Here is a 12,773-nt window from a genome sequence, read left to right as displayed (position 1 = left end):
AAAGTTGTTGCTCACTTAATTCTAGGAAAAATTAAAAAGATACTTTAGTCTATTTTATACATATAGAGAATGAGTCCTATAAGAACAAATAAAATCAACCAATTAAATTTGAGATTTTTTTTTAATCATAAAACTTTACAAATATTAAAATGCCCCCACAATAGTTATATCCAATTGGTAAAAACTAATTGAATAATAAGAATATATTACCTAAATAAAAATACAATAATATATAAATATAGATTCACTATTTTACTAATAAAATATATTTTCATCATCTTTCGAGTATGTGTGTAATGTATCCAAATAAAAAGAGCGGGAAAGCGCAAGAAGAGCTCCCTGATTTTTTCCACAGACGTTACTAACACCTATATTTGCTTTTTCTGCAAAAATCCAAGCTAAAGCAACGATTTTTCCAAGCAATCGAGATGGAGGCCTCAATCGAAGCAACGCAAAATGCATTGGAAGATTGCATCCAAGCCATCAAAGAATCCAAGGTAATCTCCTTCAATATGTTACGAGTCGGTTTTTCTGATTGTTTATGGTTTCCAGTTTATTTAAGAGGCTGCGAAATTACTTATACGAAATTACATGGAAAGGATGAAACTAGAGTAAATTCGTTTTAATTGTCTAGGATTTCCAGTTCGTTTGAGAAGCTTGTAACCAATTACATTAATTTAAAATTAAAAAAATAAATGAAAAAAGAGGCGAGGGATATCTGATTTTTCTGGGTTTCAGTTCATTCAATAAGTCATAGATTCGATTACTTAGGTGACATGAAATGCAATTGCTTACTGCTCGGTTGGTCTTCTCTTTTTCCTGGCAAGGGTTTGTTGCTAATCTTTGGATACTATCGGCATCGTGTTTTGTGTATTCGATGCTAAATAAGTTGAGGTGGGTGCATAAATGTTCTTTTGTAACATGTATTCACGTAATTCCATTGAGCTTGATGTCTAAGTGGAAGAGACACGTTGAAGTGTGGAAATTGGATAAACTATTGCATCTAATTTATAGGGTGCGGGCTATCACAAACAGGCGAAGTTCCAATTCTATGGTGAATTCGAGGGAAACAGTTTCCATTCAATCAAGGCAACTGTTGTGAGGTACAAACTTTTAGAAAAGTAGATCAACAGAAACAAGGAAGAGAGAGAAAGAACTTCCAGCTTAATGTTATTGAATAATGGGTGCAAATTTATACAATAGCTTGACCCAACAATATTCCTAAATCACTGCTAATTAGATTGACAACAAACTACTTCATCATTGACAACACACACAAACTTATGGACACCTAACTCAACACATCTACAATAAGAACTTGATTCAAACAAAAACTCTTTGACTCACACTTAAACTAAACTTGTGTTGCTAGCAACTCAACAAGGTTTGTTGCATGTTTGTCACGTGTGCAACAATTATTATTGACTACTGTTGAAACATTAACTCCAATACTCCCACTTAATGTGACAACTAGAGGAAACATTATGTAGAAATTATACTTTGAAAATATGTCATAGAGTAAGACTTTCTCATAGTTATGTAGATTTCATCCAGCTTTGAAATACCATTTGACACACCATCTCTACATGAAATGTCTCATAACCCTCGTAAAGGTACGATGTCAAGCTTTCAGACTTTCAAATCTCATCGAACTATTGGACTCACCATCTCCACATGGAATGCCCCATAACCCTAGTAAAGGTATAGCTTCTCCAATCTTATAGCACCTCAAACTATTTGAGCATCCATCTAGCCTCTACCACATTGTTTCCTATTTTCAGAGCATAGACTTCTTCAAAATAAAACTGTTACTCAATTTTCACACATGTTCAAATCGAGTAAAGCATACATGTTTATTACTTTCAAGTTATATTCAGAATTGCAAAAAAGAAGCATTTTTCATTCATATTCAAATAATATACAATGTCTTTTTATTATTCACCATGATGGTACAATTGATATTTACAAGCGTGAATAAGATGCTGAAATTAATTATCTCTCTCACAAAATGATCGCAAGAGTAGTCCCTTTGCTGATATACATTCCTACTCTATAAAAAATTGCATAACATGAAAGAAGAGGATAGAGTAGAGAAAAAGTCATGGGCACCAGTCATTGCTTGTAATGACTGGTAATGCTGCATCCATTTGATTTTGCCCATTTGCTGCCTCGCACCACATCTTCTCCATGCGTTCCAACCCAACATTCAAAATAAAGATATGTTACATCCAATGGATCTAAGCAATGCTGGTGTCTCGCTTCATCTCAACTTTCATACTCCTATCACCTTACATATTTTTTCATAAAATAAGAATATCTACCAGCAAAAGGAAAACAATAACGATATATGTTTTACCATTAACATGTTTGTTTCCTGTACAACATGATCATAACAAATTGAATTAATTGTGTATGGCTGATTCATAATAGAAAAACAAAAGCATTAAAGGGACAAGTCACTTTCATTTGAAACCTTTTGCATTCAATAACTGAAGAAATCATAATAAATGCGACAAGTTTGATTGGGATACGCATCTTTTGAACATGGGACCTTATGGTGAAAAAAGTATGCAACTTGAATCAAGAGAATGAAACATCAAAGGGATGAACTAAGATAATTTTGAAACCTTCTATTTCATATATATAATAGAAAATAGTGAAAGCTATAGGAGGAGTTATGAGTAAACTAGTGAATGCTCACAACAAGTATGTATTATTCAGAAGTGCAACGACAAAGAATAAAGAGAGAGTCTCTATGTGAACATAAACCAAAGAAGTGGTTTTCAGTTGTAGCCATCAGATCTAAAAATAAATATAAATGCTTCATGCCCAGCAAAAAGAAAGTATCAAAATATCACGATGGAAGTGTATCACGTTTACAAAATGGTGGACCACATTATGGCTTTGTGAGAGCAAGCATTTCCAAGATCAAATTAGGAAGTTTATACTATTAGAGAGCATTGTAGTTCAAACATTAATGTTTAGAACTCGAAACATTACATACTACAGTTCATGAAAAAAGAAGCTATTATCAAATTGCTATAGTTGGAAGGGGCATGCAAATTGTTGATTTTTCAAATAACATTGATATTCAAAATACACACGAAGATGCCAAGAACGTGAGCTATAATTGATAAATGTTTGCCTAAGGTACCTCTAAAGAAAATCCATTTTTACATCATCAGTTTTGAACTAGTATCGGCATTACAGGCACTTCCACAGAGAGACAATAAAGCTACAACAAAAATCACAGCATGGAGACAGCAGTCATGATTTTGCTAAAAAAAACCAAGGGTGAAAGTGCAAGAAAACTTCCAAAACCTTACAAGATGGTGGCCGCAATGGTAGAGAAAATAATTAGAAGTAACTAGACCAAGAAAATACCATATAAATAATGATAATGGCATTCAAAGGTACAGAGAAAACAACAACAAACTTCATGTGTAGTAAATATAACAGTAGAAAAAATGATAAAAGAACAACTCATGGCACAAAGGAGAGCCATAAAAGCTATAGCTGGCCATGGCGCCCAAACAACAAAAAGCAAATGTAATAACCATCATGTACATTAGGTAGAAGGAGCCATGAAATCATCAGACCCAGCAAATGTGGAGCCATAGTATCTTGCTAGGACAAAATCAACCAGAACAAGTAGAAAGACCAAGCACGGAAGCCCTCACCAATGGCTCACGACACCATAGAGCACTCATGAAATGAAGCAATCAACACTCACAAGATGGAAACCTAACCAGAGCTACGAAATGAAATAACACCAGCATTCATGATGCCTAGCCAAGACCTGTGACTGTTAATGACTCACAGCATCAGAAATGGCCATGAAATATCTAGCAAAAAACTCCAAAAAACCCAGCAAGCCATAGCTAATGGTGGCTAAATAAACAACGATATCCTCCAGAATGGTAGTTGCAACGATAGCAGTGAGCCATAGCTAGTAATAGCGTCCGAGCAAGAAGCCCAACAAAGAATGAACCAAAATCAAGAAAGATGTAGAGAAATTCGCAAAATCCAGAATGGTGCGGCTGGGTTTTCCACAAACCCTACTCTTTCTAATTTCATCTATCATTGAGCAAACGAAAGAGATAATGCATTGGAGTATTGCCTTTCAATTAAATTCAATGCAATAAGATTTTCGGGTCTGCAAAGTGCTATATTAGGAGAGAAATAATTATTAGTTAAAATAATATTATAGAACTTAATTTTTAAGTGTATATTATTATTTTAATTAATAGTTTATTATTATTGCATTGTATTTAAACTGTAAATATTATTGTTTTGGTTGATAAGTTATAAATCAACTATTAAATAATAATAATTTTAAAGGCAATTAAATAATAATAAAAAAAGGAGAGTTTGCATTGAGATTTCAAGATTAAAAGGTTTGAATCATTGGTTAACTCAAAGTATCAAAAGGTTATGAAGGGAGTTAACGTTCTAAAATGCCAAATTTCAAGGGAGATGTTCAGTTGCTATTTTTAGACTTGCAGATCATACTCATGATTTTGGAGTCAATTATGGAGCTGTTTTTTGCATTTATAGAGTCTTCTTGGACTTGTCTACATGTTTATTGGGTCAAGGCACAGTCTGGAGTGCATGAGGCATGTTTTTGAATCTGTTAGGCTATTTTTATAAACAGTTTTCTCTAGATTTCGACGCTTACTTCTTGATTTTATGGGAAGGTGGTGTTGTTTCGTTATTATTATGTACCCTTCTTTGTTATAGAGAAGGTGTTCAAATTTTGAGAGGAGAGATATGTGCATGTGATATTTGTCCTTGACATCTTATTCTCAAGTTTTTTGAGCTATTATGCAAAGATATTATTATTTGGGCCTTTTTTTGTAATACAGTTTTCATTGGATTCAACTTTTGGAGTAAAGGATTTGGTTGTATGTGTAATGTCTCTTCTTCCAGACTGATTATTTAATACTAAAAATCTCTTCCCTATAAATATCTTCTATATTTAATCTTTTCTTCTCCTTTAATGAAATGCTATTTTATTTTATTGTCTCTTATTATTGTTAAATATCTCACCTTGCTTTTACTTCTTCTTCTTGTCACTGCTTTAGTACTTCTAAAATCAGTGTTCCTTGATTAACTTGTATGTATGCCTTTCTTAGCTTCCTTGAATTTTACTTTCCAAATATTGTGTATAGAAATCATTAATTGTTATTGTTCTGTAATTATGACCGCTGCTATCTCCCCACATATGCATGCATACATCTAATAGCTTGTAGCTGTGACATGAATGATGATCTTTACTTCAGAAGTATACTCAGCCCCATATAAACATTCGAAGATGCCCATGATATGGTCATATTTGATACTAATTATTGGGTGAGTCATTGCCGACTCCATTAAATCTGATTCTTATTTCCTATTGTATTTCTAATACTTCAATTCGATGCCTTCTTTAGTGATCCTGAGTATCAGATTTGACGTGAATACCCCTTGATTTCTCTTTTTTTTATTCGCTGACTATAAATCACTAGAGTGTTATGTAATATATTTACTTGTTACTAACATGTATAGACTTGTTTTCTTCTGCAATATATTTGGACTACTTGCCATATCTTATTATCGCTGCCTATATATATATATATATCCTTTCGATTCTCTTCCCAGTCTGACTTTTATTTATGCTCGTTGCTTGTATCTGTCCGTGATATATATTCTGATCGATGCTATATATTATGTGCCAGATCTTCTATTGTATCATGATTGAATCTCTTTGAGAGTAGATATTGTCTGCTTGGTAGGTATGATCTTCTTGATTTATTAAGTTGGAATCAATCTTTGGAGACTTGTTGCATGTTAGGCGATATATTCCACTGTTAGATGTGTTCCTCCTAATGTAATGAACCCCCTTGCTTGCAGATTGCTTTCCATATATGCAGAATTCTTCCTCTGTATCTTTCCCCACAATTTCTTTGCTGTTTCGTCTTCCTGTTGGCATAGATGACTGAGTTTGTTTTTTCTTCTAGCAGATGCTATATCCCTCCATGATGTTTTCTTATTTGCCCTTCGTCCTCCTTTTCCTTTTTTTCTTTTTTCCAATTTTATATCTCTAGATATAAATACTCAGATTTCTCAACAGTTGTGACTATTCCTATAGTCACACCATTATTTTAATATGTTATATTAATTAATGATTATATGTTTATATTTTAATGGTAAATTTATATTAAGATATAAATTTAACTTTATTATTCTTTTATATATATTAGTGTAATGCTCTTTCATTAATATAGTTTATTATTTTATTTAGTAATAATTATATATTATTATTAAATTCACTCTTATTAAACATATAATAAATAATTATATCTAATTATTTATTATTAATTTGTTTAATATTTTATTCAATCAATCTTGGAAATGGGGGCAGTACAGTATGCTTTGTGGTGATTGATGTTATCTAGTGGTGTTTTATTGATAAACCTTTTGGGTAATGTTTCGTTTTGCATCTTCCATTTCTGATATCTGTTATTCATAGGTTTTGAGTTGTGTTTCCTTGGTGATATATTCGATTTTGATTTATTTCTTTTTGTACATTCATATTTAACCTTCTCTTAAAATATTTATCTGGATTAACAATTCTTTCAAGCTATGTTTTGCGTGATTATCTATTGAAAGCGTTCATTGTGTTACAAGTATAACAGTAGTTTTGCATTATTATTTTCTAGTGTATCATCTTAGTTTTCATCATTTAGGTTTTCCATTTTCAAGTTTACCTCTTTACACCCTTTTCCATACAAATTTCAGGTCTTCATTAGCATAGGTGAGATATCAGATATGTCAGATAGGAACCGGCTTAGAATTTAGAGGTTCATTCAGGGCATAGATTATCCACAACTTCTGGTTGACCCAATGTTTCTCCAAAATTGTTGAGGGTTTCAGGACTTGGAGCAATTAGGGTGCAGATTTTGGAGATAACAGTTATTGGCATGCCAGGTGGGATGCTTGCCTTAATTTTTAAGGAAGTTATTGCTGTTTTTGATATGCGAACAACAGGGTTTAATTATTATTTGCTCAAGGAGTTTAAAATCTGCATATTTGGCGACTTTGTGGGAAAGAAAAGTGTAGATTAGTGCTGTTAATGATAAAAATATAGACTAGAAGCTTTGATACATTTGAATATCTGCAGCTTGAGACACCTAAAAGGCGTGTGAGAACTCTTGCTAGGGCAAACCAGCAAAGAGGAATCAACAATCAACACTGGATACTCGAGTTTATCAAAGGAAAAGTCATACAAGTAAAAGAAATATCAGGCATTCAGCAAGTCCAACTTGTAGAACTTAGCCTTTTGAATCAGAAATTTTAATTACTTTCACCAATACAACAACAAGCTCAAGTTCTACAACAAATTTGTTTCCAAAACCAGCTGTAGTTTCAATACGCCAACAACAGAGTAGTTATCATCCACCATTAATGGCACTACCAAGAGCTTTTGCTTTTGTGCCCTTTAATCAAGGAAGTCCTTCAAATCTTCAACATCATAATGACATTTCTTTAACAACTCTAAAAGGTGTACCGTATTTCACTGGAGAGGGCCAAACCACAACTTTTGAGCATGTCAGAGATGTAGCTAGTCTCTCCAATGTTCATCATGTAACACAAGAAAATGTAGCAGTCAGATTATTGGCAGCTTCATTTAAAGGAAAAGCATTGGAGTGGTTCAAAAGCTTACCGGTGGCTTCAATAAGCACATGGGATGAACTGGGTGATGCATTCACCAAGTTTTTTGAAGATAAATCTGATCACTTGTCACTAGTAGAGCAGCTGACAACTATGAAAAGGGCTCCACAAGAGTAGATGATTGATTTTAACACACGTTTTCAAAAAAGTGGGACAGGATACATGTTGCTGTCAGACCAAGTGCTGATCACACATTTTTGTGCTTATTAAAAAGTTTGAACAACGACATTTTTGTCATGATTTAGACTATGGGAGGTACTACATTGGCCCAATCATTTGCTGAATCAGTGAGGGCAGGAAACAACTTTATTCAGGCAGGTAAAATTGCTCATAGGCGTCCTATGCCTATTTTTTCGAATATACAGCCTAATATGCCTTTACAAATGCCATTGTTCAATCCATTGCCAGCTGTTTCCAGCCAATAAATAGTAGTTGCTGGACCTTCTCAGGAGCTGCAAGAGATTAAATAAAGCCAACAAAAGATTGAAAGCTTAATGCAAACTTTTGAGAATGAATTCGTCAACCTAAGAAAACAATAGTTCCAACCAAGGCGGCCCTTTCAAGCATAGAATTTCATTGCAAATCAAGGATATCAGCAATAGAATCAATGATATCATTAGCAAAATCAAGGACATCAGCAACAAAACCAAGGTTAGTCTCAGAATAGACCAAATAATCAAGAGTATAATGCTGGAAATAGACAAAACATAAATCAGAGGCCATACAAACCTTACAATCGAACACCTCTTAATGTTGCGAATTCGATAAAGGATACAGTACCTATGCAAAACAATATGGTTGCCGAATATGAATGGTGTTTTCTATGTAATCAACCCCATAGCCAAGCTACATGTTCAAATGGTGTAATTAATCAAGCTTTGATGGTGTAAAACACTACAAGTATGCAACATGCACCTGAGGCTAAAATTGAACAACAACAAGATATACCTCCTGTGGATGCTTCATTCTTAAACTAGCAAGGGGATGAGTTATGTGGTTTGAATGGTGATGATCCTAAGATTGTTGTTTATTCTAGAAATAAAAAGAGAGCTCTTGACAACCAAAATATCAACAATGACAGTAATACAAGTAATGCAGCTATTGTCGGATCATCTAAGCCAACAAACTAGCAAGTTCCATTTGCGACTCTTCCAAATACCAGTACAGAGCAGCAACAACAAGCACAACCCGCTATTGCAAAATCACAGCCTAAGATACATACAACTATTCCTTTTAATGTTGTTGAAAATATGAAGTAAATGAATGTATCTATCAATATGCGGGATTCTTTGACGATTCCTAGTCAAGTTGATATTTGCAATTTGAACTGTGAAAGAGGGGTAGTGCTGGTGAAATTACAGCAAGTACTGTATTTACAAATACTGAAGAAAATAGTAGCAAACTAGTGATTCCAACTGTCAAACCTCCTCCCTTTTATGTCTCATTGATAATAGGTGATAATTTGGTTCACAATTGCATGATCGATAGTGGAGCTGCAAGCTCGGTCATGCCTAAAAAGGTAGCAAACCAGCTAAGGCTGAAATATCAACTATTGAAGAAAGGTGTAGTACAACTAGATGGGTCATTCGTCTGTACGATAGGTGTCATTAAGGATGCTAGTCTGACTTTACATACATATCCAAATTTTTCGACATCTCAGGATGTTTACGTCATAGATCTTCCACCATATTTTGCATTATGTTTAGCTAGGGATTTCACAACAAAGATTAGTGGTTACTTTTCATCAAATTGGTCTCATATGCTCTTTAGGTTAGGATATGTTACTAAAATCACAATCAATTTTGAAAAGTTAGCTAAGGACCATATAAAACCTTATGTTTGTGCTGCCATTAATGCAAATCTGATGTCATTTAATAGCGATGAACAAACTACTGATAAAGATTCCAAAACATGTCTCAATGGTATTCCAGACATTTTACTTGATGAATGGGCAATTGAAAATGCTTTTAACAATCAAAACAACATTATTCAAGATGCTGGTTTTGGTAATTACATGATATTGGATCAAAATTCAGTCACCCCAAATCTGGTCAAGGATACAAATCTGATTAATGAACAACAAGAACAGGTATGGAAGATGTATTTTGATGGTTCACGAAGTCAAAATAGTGCCGGTGGAGGTGTGATGCTAGTATCACCTCATGATGATAAGTATTTTGCTGCTTTTCGGTTTTCGTTTGCCTATTCTAACAATGTTGCTGAGTATGAAGTTCTAATTCAGGGCTTGGAATGGGCGAGAAAGTGGAAAATAACATGCTTACAAGTTTTTTGTGACAGTGAGCTGATTGTAAACTAGGTTAGAGGTTTGATTTCTGTTAAAAATGATACCCTAAAGCTGTATAAAAACAGGGTATGGGATATTATTGAAGAATTTGAAGCTTTTAATATAATATCCATACCTAGAGTAAAAAATCAGTTTGCTGATATACTTGCAGCAGTAGGTGCACAGTTTGATATTATTGAGAATATCACAAAAGAGAATGAACATCATGTGAAGGTAGTAGATAGACTTTCAATATCGGATAATAACGTAAATTGGCAAGTTTTTGATTCAGATGAGTAGATATTGAATTTCTTATTGCAAAAGGATGTGTTTTCAGTTTCTAATCAGGATAGACTCAATCAATAGTATGGTGATCAGGTTACACTGCTGAAAACAAACAAGTTACCAAAAGGTTTGGTTACTCTAGAAACTATCTTTAATCCGGATGACCAGGTAAAGAAGGATAAAACTAGTTTACTAGTAAAGGAAGAACATTATGAAGAGTTGGAAATTTTTGAAGGAAAACGGCTAAAGTTTGGTAAGATAAACTCACAGCAAGAAAAACAATCTTTTATTGAATTATTTTAGGAATTTAATGATGTTTTTGCATGGGATTATTTTGATTTGAAAGGTTTTGACCCTAAGTTGACCCAACATACTATAGATCTTGAGCCTAACGCTAAACCCATAAGACAAAGGCAAAGACCTGTGAATCCTAAGCTCCTTTAATGCTAAAAGAATTGACCAAGCTTTTAGAAGGGGGGATTGTTTTTCCTATTAAACATACTTTTTGGGTTTCTAATCTTGTTCTCGTAAGGAAGAAAATGGAGAAATACGATTAGTGTGTTGATTTTAGGGACTTGAATAGGGCTTCGCTAAAAGATAGGCACCCCTTACCCTCTATGGAGGAGATTTTACAGTATGTTTTAGGTTCTGAAAGATTTTCTTTGTTAGATGGATATTTTGGTTACAATAAGATTTTGGTAAAGGATGAAGATCAGTTCAAAACAACATTCACCACAAAATTGGGAATTATGGCTTATAGGAGAATGCCTTTTGGATTATCTAATGTTGGAGCTATGTTTTAGAAAGCTATGGATATGACTTTTGGAAATCTAATGTATAAAATGGTACTGGTATATTTAGATGATATTACCGTTTTCAGCAAGGAGGCTAAAGACCATATTGTTCATCTCAAACAAGTGCTGGAAAGATGCAGAGAATTCGGTATTTCCCTCAATCCTAAAAAGTCTGTATCTGCTGTTCATGAAGGAAGTCTTCTTGGATATATTGTTTCAAAACATGGCACCACTACAGATCTGGAAAGAGTGCAAGCAATTTTAGAGTTCCCATTGCCTAGCCATAAAAAAAGGTTGCAAAGTTTCATTGGTAGGATCAATTTTGTGAGGTGTTTCATACCTGATATTGCAAATCTTTTGAAGCCTTTAACAACAATGTTAAAGAATTTTTTTTGTTTTTAGTTGGACCAAACAATGGATGCGTTGTTTTGAAGCAATCAAAGAGGCCTTATCCGCTGCCCTTGCTTTGGTTAATCCAAATTTTACCAAAGATTTTATTTTATATGCTTATGGCGGGTTTGACACAATTGCTGCAATGCTAGTACAAAAGAATGCTGAAGTATTCGAGCAATCTGTTGCATTTTCAGCAAAAGTTTGCAAGATTACGAACAAAGGTACAAATTTGTTGAAAAGCACGTTCTTGCTATTATTAAAAGTTTAAAATTTTTAAACACTTGGTTTCTAACAGCATGATTCATTTAATGGTAGCCCACCCAAGTGTGAAAGGATTTTTATTAAGCAAAGATTTAAATGAAAAGTGAGTAGGCTGGATAACTCGTGTCATGGAATATGATGTTGATATTCATATCACCAAACTTGTCAGAGGTAAGGGTTTGTGTCACAGTTGGCTGATGACAACTAGGCTTCAAAAGAAATTCCTCCTAGTTGTGATAACGATGCTGGAGGGCTTCTTGTAAAACAAGAATTTTTCATCTAAAATAGTGGCATTAATATCTTTGGAAATTAGGTGCATGCCTATTGTGAGTTTTGTGGAACATATATTCTTTGACCTAAAAAGTTAAGTCCATGTGAAAGTCAAGGGAAGATTTTGTAGAATAGATACTTTTGGTAAGAAAAACTATAAGCTAAAGGTTACCTTTGGAAAAAAACTACAAATAAAGTATCACCATATTATTTGATTTGAAGAGCGCATGTAGGAATGTTCATGCGTTTATGGCAAGACTTTTGTGTAGTATATTTTTTTATGGGTAATAGGCCGAAGCCAAGGTTAATTATTATTATTCATTGTAATTAATTACTATTATTTGTTAAGCTCGACTAAACTCGAACTCAAGACCTCCCAGATAAGAGGCTCACAACTTACCATTGTGTTGTAGGCTCTTGCTTATTGTTGTTTAGTATATTACAAGAAAGTTAGTTTAATTCATTGTTTCTTTGAATTTGTAGGATGTGGGATGTTGGAAGTGGATGCAGTTTAGATATGATGATTTTTTTCATAAGTTTTAGGAATGGTTCGGGGAATGTTGCTAAAATAATTAAAACAAATAAAAAACGAGGCTATTAAAAAGACTTAAAAAATATAAAACCAAGACAACTAAAATAAATTAAACAAATTAAAAGCAATTGAAAGTTGTGAAAGTACATGTAATATTTCAAAATTGCATTTTTTAGTTTTGGTCTAGCAATGTTTTTAGCCATTGGTTTAATCCTGGCAGCCAAGGCTTTTGCAATAATCT

The 12,773-nt window shown here is 33.6% G+C and overlaps 1 protein-coding gene across 1 annotated transcript in view; it reads left to right on the top strand.

Annotated features, from left to right (window-relative positions):
• Positions 1-323: 323 nt before the first annotated feature.
• Positions 324-12,773, top strand: part of LOC149545061 (holliday junction resolvase) — a 152,012-nt gene continuing 139,562 nt past the window's right edge. Inside the window, exon 1 of the mRNA XM_089795568.1 lies at positions 324-497. Coding sequence (XP_089651694.1) covers positions 429-497 — 69 coding nt within the window. The 5' untranslated portion in view covers positions 324-428. The remainder of the gene's footprint in view (positions 498-12,773) is intronic.

This window comes from Cupressus sempervirens, chromosome 8 (genome assembly GCF_028749045.1).
Source record: "Cupressus sempervirens isolate cs-2001-9-10 chromosome 8, ASM2874904v1, whole genome shotgun sequence".
Taxonomy (NCBI): Eukaryota; Viridiplantae; Streptophyta; class Pinopsida; order Cupressales; family Cupressaceae; genus Cupressus; species Cupressus sempervirens.
Note: the sequence above shows the minus strand (reverse complement) of the source record. Positions and strands in the feature narration are given on the sequence as shown.